The sequence below is a fragment of the Orcinus orca genome, chromosome 4, assembly GCF_937001465.1.
Source record: "Orcinus orca chromosome 4, mOrcOrc1.1, whole genome shotgun sequence".
NCBI classification, from domain to species: domain Eukaryota; kingdom Metazoa; phylum Chordata; class Mammalia; order Artiodactyla; family Delphinidae; genus Orcinus; species Orcinus orca.
In genome coordinates this window covers 151,327,354-151,346,258 of record NC_064562.1, presented here as the reverse complement: position 1 = coordinate 151,346,258, position 18,905 = coordinate 151,327,354, and the positions used below count along the sequence as shown (strand labels likewise).

General features: G+C 43.9%; 1 protein-coding gene across 3 annotated transcripts in view; it reads left to right on the top strand.

The window, feature by feature from the left end:
* The window catches only part of AFAP1 (actin filament associated protein 1), a 152,580-nt gene that overhangs the window by 78,411 nt on the left and 55,264 nt on the right, over positions 1-18,905 (top strand). For all 3 annotated transcript variants that reach the window (XM_049709231.1, XM_033419474.2, XM_004265152.3), the window contains exons 6-7: positions 2,581-2,760; positions 18,738-18,833. In XM_049709231.1, the coding sequence (XP_049565188.1) occupies positions 2,581-2,760; positions 18,738-18,833 (276 nt within the window). The remainder of the gene's footprint in view (positions 1-2,580; positions 2,761-18,737; positions 18,834-18,905) is intronic.

Here is an 18,905-nt window from a genome sequence, read left to right as displayed (position 1 = left end):
CCATCTTCCAAACCAGGATGATAATGCCTGCCATTTATAGGAGTCGTAAATATTTAAGAAGAGATTAATGGAAAGCCATGTGAAAGCACCGTCTTTGATGAAATGCAGAATCAAAGTTTCATTAAGAAGCATTTTTTCATTCAAAAATGACCTATGATCCAACCGCCCAAATGACCCCTGTTGATGGTGAAAAAAAAAATCGACAGAACAGAAAGCCAGCCTCTTCTCCTAAGTGCTCCCGGCCTGTCTTCGCACAGGCACCACCATGACCAGCTGTTTTGAGTAGCCTTCCAGAACCTGTTCGTTTCTATGCCCAGGCAGCTCTCTGGTGGACAGACCCGTTCGGTTCCCTCACTTGTGGGGACGGCTGCCGGCAGACAGCTACCCAAGGTCACGTCCCTTCCCAGGGCGTCTGCATCCGCTGTGATCCTGAGTGTGAATGCCCCGCCTCGTGGGACCAGCCTGCAGGCGCGGTCCAGCTCCAGATCTCCCGTGGGGTTCCTCAGGGCCTTGTATTTGGACTGCACTGAAGCGTACCTTCTTCCTCTACCCAGTCCCCGTCCTCCTACAGGCATAGCTCTTAAATAAATGCCCCTTAATAAATATCCCGTGTGCTGCTCTGTTTCACAGTCATCTTCCCTGGGAATCCAACCTACAGGGAGCTCCAGACGTTACTGTATGGTATTACTGATAACATGCCCATTTTGAAGTGTTTAACTTAAGCAAAAATATAAGCTATAAAATTTCCTGGGACTTCCCTGGTGGTGCAGTAGTTAAGAATCCGCCTGCCAATTCAGGAGACACGGGTTCGAGCCCTGGTCCGGGAAGATCCCACATGCCGTGGAGCAACTAAGCCCGTGCGCCACAACTACTGAGCCTGTGCTCTAGAGCCCGCGAGCCACAACTGCTGAGGCCCAAGCGCCACAACTATTGAAGCCCGCGAGCCTAGAGCCCGTGCGCCCCAACAAGAGAAGCTACTGCAATGAGAAGCCCGTGCGCCCCAACAAGAGAAGCCACCGCAATGAGAAGCCCGCGCACCACAACGAAGAGGAGTCCCTGCTCGCCACAGCTAGAGAAAGCCCGCGCGCAGCAACGAAGACCCAACACAGCCAAAAATAAATAAATAAATTCATTTAATTAAAAAAAAAAATTTCCTTTCCAATTCCTTCTACTGTTAGTTTCCTTTTCACTTTTTTTTTTTGCACATACCGAGAATGTGAAAAGTCTGGTAAATGGTAAACATTCATAGCAACCTGAGATTAGTTGTTTTTGGTGTATTTTTTTCTTCCTTTTTAGGCAGGGTGGCCATCAGTTTTACTTCTTAAAAAAGTGGGTATCTTCCATACCTGTGCCATTTAGGAGCCAAGGTCTTAGAACTGTAAAACAGGAAAGGGCTCTAGAAATCATTTCTGAAAAGAAGTATCTGTTCATTCATTCCTTCGTCAGTAGGTGGATTAGGGTCCTGGGTGCAGGCTCTGCACTCACAAAGTTTGGGGCTAGAGCCCTGGCTCTGCCACTGTTCAGGATGCCTGATTTTGGACTAGTTTCCCAACCACCAGAACCTCAATTTCCTAATCTGCAAAATGGACAAACGTGACGATTAAATGAGATGTATGAAATGCCTCACATAAGGTAGACACTCAATATTTGGTAGCCCCTGTTATTGTTGCTAATTATTTAATAATAATGTAATTCAATAAAATAATAATAAAAACAGCAATAAATCATTTCACAGAAAAGGAAGCAGGCTCAGAAGGCTTAAACGACTTGTGGGAACCTGGATTAAATTAGTCGCAGAGCTGGGACCCAGATACCTGAACTCTTAGAGCACGTATTGCCATTACGGGCTGTGCTTTTGGTCCCCAGTAACGCAGTGAGCCCTGGGCAGGAGGGGAAGCCTTTGGACAAAGATCTGGTTTGAGAGGTCTAGATCAAGCGAGAGTGATGGGAACTCAGTGTCCGTGTCCCCACAGCACTGAAAGCTCTAGGGCGAATGTCAGTGATGCAGACGGAGCAGCGTGCGTTTTGGACCCTCTACTCAACCAGAAAGCACAGCTTTGCAGACTTTTTTGTCCGTTATATGTTGATATGTATACTCTTCATAAAATCATTCACCTGTCTTTCAGAAGGAGGATAGGGATGGGATAGGAGGACACCAAACAACATAGGTTGTGGAGTAAAGTATCCAAGGTCCTGTCTGCCAATAGGGCGGCAGCGCCGTTTCAGCAATTCTAGTATCTTCGTGTCGCTTAATGGGGAAGCTCCACTAGAACATAAGCTCCATCAGAGCAGGGACTTTGTTTCCCACCGAGTCATCTCCTGGGTGCTTGGTAAATTCTGCTGAATTAACGAGCAGATGTTTTTGCACGCACATGGAGGGGAGGTGCTGGTGTGGAGCGGTGCTCTGTATGTGAGTCCCAGTGTCTGCAGGTCGCTCTTCCAATCTCTGAGTATCTCCACCCTTCAGTCGGACCTCCAGGTGCTTCGCCAGTACTCCTGTTTTCATTGTGCCGGAGTTTTATCAGTGTTTCTGCTTGGACTTCCTTACAGCCTAACTTTGATTTCTCCTGTCCAATGCAGTGCTACAAAAGTTCCAAGGACCAGCAGCCCCAGATGGAACTGCCGCTCCAAGGTTGCAACATTACATACATCCCAAAAGACAGCAAAAAGAAGAAGCACGAATTGAAAATTACTCAGCAGGGAACAGACCCACTTGTTCTTGCTGTCCAGAGCAAGGAGCAGGCCGAACAGTGGCTGAAGGTAACTTGTTGCTTTTGTTTCTGAGACATTTTCTTTCCCAAACCTCTTTCTGAGATCTGTTTTATTGAATTTGTACTTTTCTCCAAGCGTAGGTGAACAATGGATTAACCTGAACAGTTCTGTCTTTGATAGTGGAATATTCTGATTACTTTGAGGTTAATCACTTTAAATTTTGTCTTCAAAAGGCAACATACCCCCTGTTCACACGCTGCTTCTAGAGGTTTCTTCTTTTTTTAGCATCTTTATTGGAGTATAATTGCTTTACAGTGGTGTGTTAGTTGCTGCTGGATAACAAGTGAATCAGCTATACGTATACATATATCCCCATATTCCCTCCCTCTAGCGTCTCCCTCCCACCCTCCCTATCCCGCCCCTCTAGGTGGTCACAAAGCAGCGAGCTGATCTCCCTGTGCTATGCGGCTGCTTCCCACTAGCTGTCTGTTTTACATTTGGTGCTGTATATATGTCCATGCCACTCTCTCACTTCGTCACAGCTTACCCTTCCTCCTCCCTGTGTCCTCAAGTCCGTTCTCTACGTCTGTGTCTTTATTCCTGTCCTGCCCCTAGGTTCTTCAGAACCTTTTTTTTTTTAGATTCCATATATATGTGTTAGCATACGGTATTTGTTTTTCTCTTTCTGACTTACTTCACTGTGTATGACAGACTCTAGGTCTATCCACCTCACTACAAATAAATCAGTTTCGTTTCTTTTTATGGCTGAGTAATATTCCATTGTATATACGTGCCACATCTTCTTTATCCATTCATCTGTCGATGGACACTTAGGTTGCTTCCATGTCCTGGATATTGTAAATAGTGCTACAATGAACATTGTGGTACATGAGTTTTTAAATTATAGTTTTCTCATGGTGTATGCCCAGTAGTGGGATTGCTGGGTCATATGGTAGTTCTATTTTTAGTTTTTTTTCTTTTTTTTTTTTGCGTTACACGGGCCTCTCACTGTTGTGGCCTCTCCTGTTGTGGGGCACAGGCTCCGGACGCGCAGTCTCAGCGGCCATGGCTCACGGGCCCAGCCGCTCCGCGGCATGTGGGATCTTCCCGGACCGGGGAATGAACCTACGTCCTCTGCATCGGCAGGCGGACTCTCAACCACTGCGCCACCAGGGAAGCCCTATTTTTACTTTTTTAAGGAACCTCCATACTGTTCTCCATAGTGGCTGTATCAGTTTACATTCCCAGTGCAAGAGGGTTCCCTTTTCTCCACACCTTCTCCAGCATTTACTGTTTGTAGATATTTTGATGATGGCCATTCTGGCCAGTGTGAGGTGATACCTCATTGTAGTTTTGATTTGCATTTCTCTAATGATTAGTGATGTTGAGCATCCTTTCATGTGTTTGTTGGCAATCTGTATATCTTCTTTGGAGAAATGTCTACAAAGCTACAGTAATCAAGACAGTATGGTACTGGCACAAAAACAGAAAGATAGATCAATGGAACAGGATAGAAAGCCCAGAGATAAACCCACGCACATATGGTCACCTTATCTTTGATAAAGGAGGCAAGAATATACAATAGAGAAAAGACAGCCTCTTCAATAAGTGGTGCTGGGAAAACTGGACAGCTACATGTGAAAGAATGAAGTTAGAACACTCCCTAACACTATACACAAAAATAAACTCAAAATGGATTGAAGGCCTAAATGTAAGGCAAGACACTATAAAACTCTTAGAGGAAGACACAGGCAGAACACTCCATGACATAAATCACAGCAAGATCCTTTTTGATCCACCTCCTAGAGAAATGGAAATAAAACCAAAAATAAACAAATGGGACCTAATTAAATTTAAAAGCTTTTGCACAGCAAAGGAAACCGTAACCAAGACGAAAAGACAACCCTCAGAATGGGAGGAAATATTTGCAAACGAAGCAGCTGACAAAGGATTAATCTCCAAAATATACAAGCAGCTCATGCAGGTCAATATCCAAAAAACAAACAACCCAATCCAACAATGGGCAGAAAACCTAAACAGACATTTCTCCAAGGAGGATAGAGCTTTCTCTTTTACTTTGATTTTCTGGTTTCACTTTATTGTATCTGGATGTCAATTCTTTTTTATTTATTCTGCTTGGGATTCCCTGGGATTTTTACATCTGTGGATTGGTATTTTTCTGTTTTAGAAAAAATTTTCAGCCATTTCCCTTAAAATATAACTTTGCCCATTTCCTCCTCTCCCCCAACTAATTTAAATATATGTTAGACTTTTTCACTATATTCCACTTTTATCTTCTCTTTGTGTTTTACTATCCTTTTTTTCCCCTTTAGTCTGGTTAATTTTTTCTTGTTACTTTCCAGCTCACTATGTATCTCTTTAGCTGGATCTAATCTGCTGTTAAGTTTGTTCCCGTTCACTGGATTCTTAATTTTGTTTATGGTAGTTTCCAGTTCTTGAATTTCTGGTTGTTTCTTTTTAGGAATGTTTGTTTGGCTTTTCTCTCCAATAACAAGCACATAACAGACATAATTGTTTTGACAGTGGTTTTGGTTGAGTTTGGACCTGGTTCTGTTATCTGTTGTGCCTTTTCTTGTTCATGTCATTTTGTCATCTTGCATGCCAGGTTATCTAATGATCATGCTGGGCATTATATTTGGAAAAAAATATTATAATCATTTTTAATAACAGCTTATTGAAGTATAATTCACATTTCATGCAATTCATCCTTTTAACATATGATTCAGTGGTTTTTAGTATATTCACAGAGTTGTGCAACTATCACCGTAATCTAATTTCAGAACATTTTCATGAACCCAAAGAGAAAAGCTGTCCTCACTATGCTAGCGGTCATTTCCCCCAGCCCCATCCCCAGACAACCACTCATCTGCTTTCTGTCCCTACAGATTTGCCAACGCGCTCATACAACATATGTCCTTTTGTGACTGTCTTCTTTTACTTAGCATAATGTTCTCAAGGTTCATCCATGTTGTATATGGATTAATATCTCATTCCTTTTTATTGCTTTTTGTGTCATTTCTAAGAAACCATTGTTTAATCCTAGGCCTTAAGATTTACACCTATATTTTCTTGTAATAGCCTTATAGTGTTACCTCATAAATATAGTCTGTGATCCATTTTGATGTAGTGTTTGCTTGTAGTGTGAGGTAGGGGTCCAATTTCATTCTTTTTCTTGTGTGTGTCTAGTTGTCCTTATAGAAATAATTTGATTCTCAGCACAGTGCTTTTTTCTATCCAAGAGCATTTGCCTGTGCGACATGCTTGAGGGGGCAGTAGGTCTCCAAAATCAGTTTAATTTAATTTCAGAGCTTGAGATTTTCAGAGCCATCCAGGTGACTTGAAGTCAGCCTGCAGTCCATTCAAGGGCAGGCTTATTTATTATTTTTTTTTGCGGTACACGGGCTTCTCACTGTTGTGGCCTCTCCCGTTGCGGAGCACAGGCTCCGGACGCGCAGGCTCAGGGGCCATGGCTCACGGGCTTAGCCGCTCCGCGGCATGTGGCATCTTCCCGGACCGGGGCACGAACCCGCGTCCCCTGCATCGGCAGGCGGACTCTCAACCACTGCGCCACCAGGGAAGCCCGGGCAGGCTTATTTTTATTACAGTCTTACTCCAGCTACTAATCTTGGGGCCCTAATATTAAGCGTGAGGGTTTTGCCAGGGGCCTCATCCTTGGCGAGCCCTGGACTCCAGCTTTCGGTCCCTATTCCGCCAGAGCTGTCAGGGTGCTACCTAGCTTCTTGGCTACCTCCTCTGGGGGGTATCAAAGGCAGTCCCGGCTGCTGGGCTGCTTCTCTGGATTCCCATATACTTTTGAATCATGACCAGGTAATTCCACACTATGATAATAGCTCTTTTCTTGCTCTTAGGAAGATGCTGTGTATATTTCATCTTGCTTTCCTCATTGTCTTTATCAGGAGAATTGGTCCAAACCTTCTAGTCCATCATTGCCTGCTAGTACTTGCTTTGAAAAACCGGTTGGGAGTGGGTGGGAAAGCCTGATGAGACATTTTATAACAATGGTTCTTGTAACATGCCAGCATCCTTTAAACTTTGAGCCTCACTTCCCTCTCATCCCCCAGGAAAGTATAAGGGTCAGACTCTGTGATGACAGCAATGATGGTTTCTGTTGGCGCAGAACACATAGATGTGGCTTTTCTCATCTCTGTAATTTGGGAGATGGAGCAGAGCATTTTTTTTTTTAATGGGAGTCCTGTGATCAGGAGTTTCTGCTGCTGAATTTGCTTAGCCTTCCAGACACAGAATCTTAATACGTTACATGTCAACCACTGGTGTTACCAAAGTACTTTTCCATCATTATTATCTCTTAATCCTCAAAACTGCTGCCTGAAAAAGGTGTTACTATTGGCCATTTCATTTTACAGATGAGATACCAAGTCCCAGGTAGACGGGATGTCACAGTGATCAACCGGTGATGGGGCCAGGCGTTGACCTCTGAATTCCTGGCGTCATTTTCACTTTCATTCTGCTGGGCCATCTTGACAATCTGCCATTCTCTCTTTTTATTCCTCACTTCTAGGTTCTTAGCACCATTCCTTCAGTAAGGAGGGAGAGAATGAGGAGGTAAACGAGGAGCCTTATATGTGATTCTGTTTTCTTCACCTGGTCCCAGTCTTGGTTACCTGTATCTGGCCTTCTGCATTTTTGTGTTTACCTGTTCCCTAGTGGAGAACCCAAGAAAGGACACTCTGAAACCTAAGCTTTCTTCTCTTTTCCATCTGTTCTCGCAGTCTGTTGAGTATTTTATGCGTACTAACGAGCAGCTCCCTTGTGAATGGTATTGGTCTAACATGAAGTCATCTCGCGTTCACTGGGTTTTACTGTTTCACTGGGAAATAGGAATGAGCGGACAGTGCAGCTCACAAATAGACAAAGACAAAACTTTTTCAAGATGTCAGATGCTGATGGGGTGAAATAGTCTTACACCTTATTTCAGCAGATGTGAGATACAAATCACAGGCCCTTAGCTAATTATAGAGTGATGACTCTGTCAATGGGAGCTTAACTGCAAAAACTTTCTAGCATTTGCTGATATTGCTTTAAAAAGAAGTAAATACTTGCTAAGTTATCTTTTTCTAAAGGGTTTAACTTGATTAATTACTCCACTTAATGTTTGTGCTTTACTTCCATTGCACATTGTAATACGAGAACCTAAGAAGTCTTCATTAGAGATGGAAGTCTGATGACAAAACTGCTTTCAATCAATCAGTTACAGAATTTTAATTTTTTAAAATCAGCAGAGACCTGAGACGTTTTAGTTTAGTTTCATCCAGATATTGTTGTTAGATTGGCTGCCTTATCAGAATCAACTGGAAATTTAAAAAAAAAAACAACCAATAAACAAAAAAACAATCCTAATCCCTAATGATTAGATTCATTTGGGACCTAAGAACTTTTTTTCTTTTTACTTTATATCTTTTACCCTTTTTAAGATCCAAAAAGCCACAGATGTAATTGAAACATGCCTGCCCTATTAATTCTCTCTCCCTCGATTGTGTCTTTTTATTCTTTTTGAACCATTTATAAGGGCTTTATCATTAAAAATAAAAATTCTCTCCGTCTTCCAAGGTTACTTGTATCTTTGAATTTGGTCTTTATTATTATCTAGGTATACTTTAGAAATACTTTTGACTTACAATGTCTGTACTCATAAACAAGAAATGGTATTATTTTTCATGTTTAAAATTTCCACGTAAATGGCTTCCAACTGCACGTGTTCTGCATCCAGCTTTTTTCCCTCATTTGCTTGCAGCCTCTCACTGTCACGGGCAGTGTTCAGTGAGCATTCTCGTGCGGGTCGCCTGGTCTCGGTGTCCTGGTTTCTCTAGGATGGAGACCGTATGTTGGAATTGCTGGTGTTGATAATGTGCACACCTTCAGCATTACTAGAGCCTCGCAAATTGTTCTCCAGGGTTGTTTGTACAGTTGTCCTTCTACCAGCAATGTGTGAGAGCAATCACTTTATATGTCTCTTTTGAGTTTCTTTGTACCTATGCAGCAAATAGAAATGCAAATTTCAATACCCGTCCCCCCACCCTCATAAAAAGGGTGCAGAAACAAGGTTCTGCACCTTGTTTTTTTTTCCTAAATAGCGTATCTTGGAGATTTTTTTTTTCTCTAAGTTAGAGGATAGAGCACTTTTTCCCTTTTACAATACATCGCATTTCATTTTATAAATAGAATATACTTTTAAAAAATCTTATCTTCCATTTGTGGATTTGGGGTTGTTGTCATTCTTTTGATGTGACAGGGAGTTCTATAATGTTAATCCTGTGCCCGCATCATCTCACAGTTTTGCTAGTCTGTAGACTGTATTTCCAAACAGAGGAGTTGTTTGCATGAAGGTTATAAGCAATTGTAATTTTGAGATACAGTTGAATCACTTCGTAGGTTTACCAGTTTACCTTCCCACCAACAGTATGTGAGTGCGTTTCCCCCCACCAGTGTGTGAGTGCCTTTTCCTCCCAAAAGCATGTGAGTGCCTTTTCCCGCTACTGTCCTGCCAGCAGCCTGTGTTATCAACTTTTGAATTTTTGCCAGCCTGATAAGGGAAAATGATATCTCATCTAGTTTTAATCTGCATTTCTCTCATTATGAATGACATTGAGCATCTTTTTATAGGGTTCAAGAGCCTATGGCTGTATTACTGTTTCCGTGAACTGTCTGTTTATATCCTTTGCCCTTTTTGTAGATATTCTGCTCAGAAATCTATTTTTAAGGAACCTCCTGATGCCCGATGCCAAGCCAGGTTTGGTAATCACAGCTCTAGCTCAGCCTACTCATTTCCACTTGGATAAAAGTCCTCATGGAAGAGAGCATTTGAGAGCAAGTAAGTGTTTCTGCAGGCAGATAGGCTGTTAAGGCAAATGGCATTCCACAGCCATTTTCACTAAAGTTTTATTTGACTCTTATAACTGCTTCTGAAATTCATTATAATAAATATAAAGGAGCCGGGAAGGAGAAGGTGGTGAGCCAGCACTGTGTAGAAAGACAGTGTCGCTAGAGCTCAGATTGGAGTCCGACGCTGAGTTCTGACCTCAGCCCCGCCAGTCACTCGCTGAGTGTCTTAGATGAGCTCCTTGACTTCTCCGTGCCTCAGTTTTCTCATCTATGAAAATGCGAGGGGTTGAAAGTAGTGCCTGCTTTTTAGGGTTGTTGTGAGGCTGCAACCGTGTTAAGATATGAAGTGTTTAGAAGAGCACCTCGCCTCTGTGAGCACGTATGTAGGTGCGAGCTGCTGTTATTGGTGGTGTTAATAAACATACGAGCTCCTGTTGAAATCTGTTTGGAAATCAAGATGACAGCAGGTTGTTTTTAGGGGCCAGAGCTACGAGTGTTCACAGCCCTTCCTCCCACCCTCCTTTGCCCAGACCTGCAGGGAGTCTGGGAAACATCTTCCTGTGTGCCATAGGGAGGAAACCATGTGCCAGTCATCTGCCGTATCCCCTATTGCAAATAAATTAATAAACATCCCGGAACAACTCTTAAAGGTCTATACCAAAGAGAATGTTTAAGGGAAATTGGCCGCACTGTAGACACCACTGTCCTTTTCTAATGAGAATCCGTGAGAGTCCTAATGCTGACCTTGGTAAATTGCATCCGTCCTTTTCTTGCTTTTCCTCCCCATTCCCTGCTGGGTAATGTAGGGGTTTTACAGCACCTCCTGGTTTCAAGCAGTTTTAGAGGAATACAGTTGAAAAGAGTTTTCAGCATGATTAAATGTGCTGGGAGAGTATCGTTGTGGTTTTGCCAGACTTCTCAAGGAGGATCACAAACAAGTTTATTGTATACTTTAGCTCATAGAACCTGACCCTGTGTGTCCTTGAAGAAAGGTTGATCTTAGTTCCCCGACCAGGGATCAAACCTGCGCCCCCTGCAGTGGAAGAGTCTTAACCACTGGACTGCCAGGGAAGTCCCAAGAAAGGTCTTTCCTATTCTCCCAGGCATCTCCCCTTACTTTGTTTCTTCCTGAAGAAGGACCTTCATATAGTGTCATCATTTCCTTTCACCCTAAAGAAATTAATAAAATAAAATGATTTCTTTTAGAGCAGACCTTCTGGAAATAACTACTTTCAGCTTTTTGTTTGTTTGGTTTTTTCTTCTCCTTTCAGCTTTGACTAGAAATGTCTTTATTTCACCTTAACTTTTGGTGAGAAGTTAGCCATCGCTTGTATCAATTGTGCCTTTGAATGTGGTGTCATTTTTTTTTTTCGCGGCTCCCTTTAAGATTTGCTTTTTTAATCTTTGGTTTTCAGCACTTGACTGTGAGGTGTCTGGGTGTGGCTCTATAGGTTTTTATCTTTCTCAGAGCTTGTTTTTGTTCTGTGGGTTGATGTCTTTCATTGGTTTTGGACCATTTTTGGCCATTATCTTTTCAAATATTTTTCTGGCTCATTTTTTCTCTCCTCTCCTTTTAAAATTTGTTGGTACATGTTAGGTCATTTGGAATATCCCATGGATTTTGGATTCTCTGTTCTGTTTTTCTTCACTCTTCCGTGTGTTTCAGTTTGGGTGGATACTTTAGATTTACCCATCCTCAAGTTTACTGGTCCTTTCCTCTTCTGTGTCCAGTGTGCCCTTAAGCCCATCTTATGAATTCTTCTTTTGTGACATCCTATTTTTCATTTCTAGCATTTTTCTTTGGCTTTTTAAAAAAAAATAGTTTCCATCTCTCTTCTGAAATTCTGTATCTCTTCACACATGTCTTAATGCCTTTTTCACGATCCGTTTTGACTTCCTATCATAGTTATTTTAAAGTGTTTTGTAATTCTCATATTTGGATCATCTCTAGGACTGTTTCTATTGAATTTGTCTCATGAGTTTACATTGTATTCCATCTGCTTTGTGTAAAAGAACAGTAGAGACTGAAGTAATTACTGTTTCCTCCAGAAAAGGGTGTGCCCCTCCTCCCGTCTGCTGCTCATAGGTGGGCTGCCTCCGTCTCACTAGTTGAGGCAGACCTGGACTGGGCTGCAGCTTTACTTTCATTCACTTTGCTATTGCCTTCACATGGTTTCAGGGCTGGAGCTGGAATTTTCCATCAGCGTGGCTCAGGCTCTGAGCTGTGGTGGACGTCTGGAGGTCTCTGTGTGCTACAGACACATGCTAGCTTTCTGGACCAGCTTGGTTTTCTTTCTGGCCTGATGCTGGCCAGCTCTTTGGTTTGCTGGGGTATTCTCTCTGTTCTCTCTGAAAAATTCTCTCTGAATGTTTTTAGAGCTCACCCACCTTGTTTTAGTTGTCAAGGTGAGAGTGCTGGCCTGCGTGCCTTTCTGTGTGGCAACCAGAAGTCAAGATACCATGTGCTGCCCCTTTTCCTTCATCAGTCTTGCCAGAGGTTTATCTATCTTATTAGTTCTTTCAAAAACACCAAATTTTTCCTCTGTTGATTTTTCTCTGTGGTGCTATTGTTTTGTGTTTTATTAAGTTCTCCTCTTTCACTTTGTTTTGGCTTAATTTTCTGTAATTATCCCAACTTCTTGAATTGTGTACTTAGATAATTGATTGTGAGCCCTTTCCATATGTGTGTGTGTGTGTGTATGGATTTAAAGCTATGCATTTCCCTCTAACTACAGTTTTAGCTGCATTCTCTATTTTGATTTTTTGTGTGTGTGTTTTTATCATTCAGTTTAATGGGTTTTTTTGTTTTGTTTTTTGGCAGCAGTGGGTCTTTGTTACTGAACGTGGGCTTTCTCTAGTTGCAGCGAGTGGGGACTACTCTTCGTTGCGGTGGTGGGCTTCTCATTGTAGCGGCTTCTCTTATTGCAGAGCATGGGCTCTAGGCGCATGGGCTTCAGTAGTTGTGGCATGTGGGCTCTAGAGCGTAGGCGCAGTAGCTGTGGCACACAGGCTTAGTTGCTCCACAGCACATGGGATCTTCCCAGACCAGGAATCAAATCCGTGTCCCCTGCATTGGCAGGCGGATTCTTAACCACTGCACCACCAGGGAAGTCCCCTATCATTCAATTTAAAATATTTCCTAATATCTGTTGTGATTCCCCTTTTTACTCATGGTTTATTTGGGAATATATTGCTTAGTTTCCCAGTAGTCAGTGATTTTTAAAAAATGACCTGGTTGTTTTACATTTCTAGTTTAATTCCACTCTAGTCACAGACCTTTATATGGTTTCACAAAGTAGAAATTTATAGACTTGATTTATTGCTCAGCATGTAGTCAGTTTGGGTAGGTGTTCAGTGTCTACAGTGTCTACAGATGTGTATTATGCATTTGCTTGGTGTACTCTTCTATATATGGTTGTTAGATCACAGTCATTAATTGTTATGTTCAAATCTTCTATATCCTTACTAATTTATTTATTTGTTTTATCAGTTACTCAGAGAGAGAGATGTGGGAATATCTACCACTTTGATTATGAATTTATCTATGTCTTTTTTATTTCTGTTAGTTTTTGCTTAGTAGTTTTGAGGCTATGTTATTTGTTGCATACAAAATTTAAATGGTTATATTTACTGGTAGTTAAAACCTGAAATGTCCCTCTTCCTCTCAGTGTTTCTTGCCTTAAAGAATTACTCTCTGATTAATCTGTAGATTAATTATCTTCCTTAATGGTACCTTTTGATGAACAGGAATTGTTAAATCTGAAATCTGGTGTACCAGTCTTTACTTCTGTAGTCAGTACTTTTTGCATCCTGCCCACCCCACCCCCCCAATTCTAGCATATTCCAAGCCACCATGATAGAACCTGTTATTTTCTTCCAGAATTTTACTGGCTCAGTCTTTACGTTTAGGTCTCTGATTCATGCATGTTGGTTTTCATGTACAGGATGAGATACGGGAGTCCAGATTCATTTCCTTCCATATGCATAGTCAGTTGTTTTAGTACCATTGGAATGAACTTAATTGCCGCAATTGGAAATCAGTTGATTGTGTAATGTGTGGGTCCTTTTCTGGGCTCCTTGTTCTGTTTCGTTCGTCTGTTTGTATGTCCTCGTGTCACTGCCACATTGTTGTGATTGCTGCAGCTTTAGAGAGAGCCTTGAAATCAGCTAGGATGTGGCTTCCAACTTTTTTTTTCTAAATGATTAAAAACTTTGAAGTCATAGTTTTATGTGTAAGAAGTCAATGCTGTCATCATGTTTTTTTTATTTCACCTTGTCAAGGCCACGTCTTTATGATTGAAGTAGATTCTTCTTCTTAAAGAACTATCGTAAAAGAAACAACCCTGCTTTATGTTGATGATAGCGTGTTAGAGTGGCAGAAGATTGAATGAAAAGTCTGGAAATCTGGAGTATATTCTGAGAATGCCTTTAACTCATTATGATATTTTTGGTCAGCAAACTCTTTCCCCTTTATCTATCAAGTGGAAATAATACTGATCAGAATGGTCCAAAAGCTAGAATGAAAAGGTTACATAAAAGCACTCTCAGAACTGTAACAAACAGTTGAAATTTGTGATTTATTACTACCACGTCTTAGGATTCCTTCTGTGAAAATTCTAACAACTCTCTGTCATGAATTGCTTTGTAAGACAGATGCCAAGTCTTTTATTCATATAAACTCCTCTTCTCCCGCACTGTCCTAAACCTATTATCCAGGTGTTCAGTATTTCAAAACGTGGCTTCAGTGTAACAATTAAAGACCTTTTTGGTAAGTCACACGCACTCCCTCTGTCAGGTATGAGAAGCCTGGGGCCTTTGTTGGGCCAGTACAGGACTTGACAGACGCTTCTCCAAGGATCGTTACCAAATTTGTTTCTGTCCTTTTGGTCTGCAACTTCCATTACCAGCAGCTCTTGCCAAAGTTCCCTCTCGGTGCGTGTGTGTGCAGATGCTGAAAACATGAACCATCTTGTTGGGGTCACTCAGAAGACAAGAGTCAATATTCCCAGAAATGGAGTGGTCAGATTTCCTTAAAAAATGTGCAGAGATTGTGTTTCTGGAGATGCAGGCTCAAGTTAAAAGCAAACAAAAATACCACAGAACATATAACAATTTGTATTTTGAGGGATTTGTGATTCTGAATTTGGATCCAGTTCTCTTAAATACGTATTAAACTTCTCACAGAACATGGCTCTTCCAAAAGAAGTATATTAGTGTAAAAACCTCATTTGCAGCTATTTGAGAAATCGGGTGATAAACCTTTTATTTACTACTTCCGAATGAACTCTGCAGGGGCAATATGGCAATAAACAGCAATCAGAGAAGAAAGACAGTTCCGTGAAGATAACCTGAAATAATCCAACCGTTTGATAAAACCCATGGAAAGAAAGACTGGTTTCTCTCATTGATCTTTTCAGCAGTGCCTTTCTCTGTACCTGGGATGTAATTACTATTATTAAACAGTCTCATGTTGCTGGGATACCATGAATAACCCCACCTGGCCCCAGGCGTGCTGGGTCTCCTCTGGTCTACCGAATCCACCTCATTCTGTTCTCTCCACGAGGAATTCAAGTCCTAGAAGGGAGAAACTAATAGGGAGGAAAGGGTATAGTTGATCTGTGTACAGCATTGTAAGCATGCGGGTATTTGGGTTGGCTTCATCAGGAAGGGCTTCTCAGAAGGGTGATTACATTTCGTGAGCTGGCATTGACGGCTCGGTGAGCTCCCCTGGCTTTGGAGCCTCAGAGATTCCTCGGTTCCCCAAACGTTTGTTTGCGGGAAAAACAGGACCTGATATGGGACGGGGGAGAGTGGAGGGGACAGTCCAGTGACCAGGAGTGGGAGGAAGTTGGTGAGGCTGGGGTGTGTTGTGCTGCAGGCATGGCTTTTAGCTGATGCTCTTTTTCTTTCTCTCTCTCTGGTTTTTTTTAATTAAGTCATTCATTCATTCATTAAATTTTTGGCTGCGTTGGGTCTTCGTTGCTGCACGCTGGCTTTCTCCAGTTGTGGCGAGCGGGGGCTACTCCTCGTTGCTGCGTGTGGGCTTCTCATTGCGGTGGCTTCTCTTGTTGCGGAGCACAGGCTCCAGGTGCGTGGGCTCAGTAGTTGTGGCTCTCGAGCGCTAGAGCGCAGGCTCAGTCAGTAGTTATGGCACACGGGCTTAGTTGCTCCACGGCATGTGGGATCTTCCCGGACAGGGCTCGAACCCGTATCCCCTGCATTGGCAGGCGGATTCTTAACCACTGCACCACCAGGGAAGCCCTCTCTCTCTTTTATTTTTTAAAACTTCCCCATCCCTGAGGATTTTAGGAATCTATGCAGAGGACTAGGGAAACTTTGTCACAAGGCTTTACTTTTCTCATGTGATGGCCTAGTCTCTTTCCTTCTGTTTTTCATTCACAGCTTTTTTTTTTTTTTTTCTCATAGGGAATTTCAGGTCGAATTTATCTCTTCATTCCCTTCTCTTTTTCTTTCATCAAACTTTTTTTTTAGTTGCTGTTATGTGCTAGACATTGGGAATGCCAGCCTAAGTGAGACAGAGCCCCTTCTCTCAAAATGAGCCTGGCTTGATAGAAGAAGCAGACCTGCGGCTCCAGGATGCCCGTGACCAGGGCCTGAGTGCTGTGCGTGGCCCGTGGAGGGGCAGCCGCGTTGTGTCCCATGCAGGAGGGTCCGAGCAGGCTTTCTGGTCACGGGGGACCCAGGCTGCTCATGAAGGATGAGTTCCGTCCAGCCGAGAGGGGAGCACACCTTCTCCAGGAGATACCTGAGATCTGACTGGAGCTTCGTAGATCCTTCCCCCTTTGGAAAAAAGAAAAAAAAAAAAGGAAAGAAAAAAGACAACTGTGTTTTGCATAAAAGCTTTTGCCAGAGAGAGGTTTCTGCAGGTAGTGTTTTGTGGGGTTTAGCCTTCTAGTCTGAAACAAGGGCCTCGAGACCCTTAGCAGTGTGTGTACAATTGAACGCATTTTCGCGGGAAGAGAGCACACGTTGGCATCCTCGTTGAGCTGTCCCAGTGGGCGTCGCTTTCACACGTTCTGGGCAGAGGTGGAGGCTCACAGCCTTGGTGGCTCAGCCGTGCCTCTGCAGCTGGTGGTGGCACTGGGGCTTCAGCCCTAGCTCCCATCAGATGCAAAAGCCCAGGAGTTTTCCATTGCATTATACTTTTTACCAAGAGGGAAGAAAACGTCTCATCCTTAGGTCAGATAAAAGTGTGCCTTGTCAGCTGAAGGCTTGATAAACACAGGGGAGGTGAGGGAATAAAGACCTGCTGCAGAAAAAGCAGCAGTGAAATGAGCATGAAACGCAAAACTGAGGGAACCTTTTCTGCTCGGAGACATTCAGGAGGTGCAGGTCACCTGGTTGGTGTCACCTTTGCTTACGTTTTCACACCTCAGACTCAACAAGGAGCAAAACATTGCAGCAAGCTCTCTGGGTTTCTTCTTTTCCTTTTTTTCCTGTTTTATTCTGCAACGTGGACCTCACTCCATTGCTTTTTCGTAAAGCAGCTGGGCAGCAGGATGGCTGGAAATGCTGTCCCGGCCTCCTGTCCGTTCCTGGCTCCCATCCCAAGCCCAGAGCAAGCCAAGGGAATCTGGATGTGTCTGCTGAGATCGTATTGCAAAGTTACTACACAGAGAGCTGGGGCTTTGGCATTGCTTTTTTATTTTTTTCTCAGAAGGCACTTGGGTTGAACCCAAATTGCAGCTTAGTTCCAAAAAGAATAGAAGACATTTTGAAAGCTTTGCCTGCTAGCTCTTCATTCACCAGAGTGTAAGTTGCACCAACCCGGGAGCTTGTCTGTCTTGTTTGCTGCACGTCCCCAGTGATCAGAACCATGCCCACCTCCTTGCAGGAGCTCAGGAAGGACGGGAGGGACAGCGGGTGGCCGCAGGGGTGGCCGTGATTGCCAGTAGTGCCGCAAGATGGTCCTGACACCTGCGGGTCTGGGCCAGGATCCCTTTCTGAGCTCTCAGCGTAAACCGTGCAGGTGCCGGCAGTGATGACGGTGCTGGTGACAGTGTACACGTGCAGGTGCTGGCTGAGGCATCTTGCATGCAGGGTCACGTTCTCTCTTCACTCAGCCGTAAATACAAGGCACGTCACATTGATGCGCCTTCCTTGCTAGTGAGGATGCCGAGGTGAGAGGGGTGACGCCTCTCAGCCAGTACTGCTGTGCCTGCCTCACAGAGCAGTCAGGCGCCTTCTCAGACTCCTACTGCCGCCCGCCCGCGCCGGCCTTCCTGCGCCCTCCCCTGCTTCTCTAGAGCCCAGCCCGCCCCGTCTCTGCGGAGTCCTTCCTCTGCTCAGCTCCTCCCTAGGTGTCCCCGCCGGCCATGCCCACCGCCTCCCTCCCTCCTGCTCCCTCTTCTTGGAGGTGAGCTCTTCTGGTTTGCTTCTGGCTTCCCTGTCCATCGCAGCTCAGACTCTTCCAGCTGCTTCTCTCCTTTGGCCCCACCCCATGTACTGACTGGCTCGAGGTCTCCTCCTGGGTCTCCGTCCTGCTTTGTCTCACCCTCCCCCCGTTGGCTCATTCCATCCATGGCCATGAGCACCAGCCTGTTGACAGTGATCCCCTGGCTCCCGCTGGCCTCTCCCAGCCCATCTCCTGGCCCCTGGTACTCTGGGTCTTCCGTAAACTCTTCACATCCACCACAGGGCCTTGCACCTTGTCCCCTCTGCCTACAACCCTTTCCGCCGGTTCTTCACGTGGCTGCATCCTTCTGGTCATTGAGCTCAGCTTTCGGCTTACATGTCATCCCAGGAAGGCCTCTCTTGATCTAAATCAGCCACCCCTTTTTGTTAAAGACTCTCTTCTATTCTTTGTAGCGCTGACTGCTGTCTTACGTCCATTTTTTGGTGATATTCATTGTTTATCGTGGTATCTAACTTTTACTGGAGCGGAAGCCCCATGAGGGCAGGACTCTCACGTACACCGTTCCCTTCTGTATCCCAGAACCTCTGTCAGTACCAGGATGGGATGGACATTTGGTGAATGATGAGTGAAAGAACGAACAAACGAGTGCCTGGCATCCTGGAGCTTAAATCCAGATGCCTCTGACCCCTCGGAACTTTCCTACCGCACCTCCTGCCTCTGCTTGGACCCTTGTGTAACCATCTCTGCCCTTGTGCACTCACCACAGGTGGTCAGAGAGATCTACAGCGGCTGCAGCGGGCCAGCAGACTCGGAATGTCCTCCGCCCTCCAGCTCCCCGGTGCACAAGGCAGAACTGGAGAAGGTAAGGGGCGTGTTTCTTTCTGGGAATTAACCTTACAGTTAACTTGGACCTTCCTCGAAGTTTTCATAACGC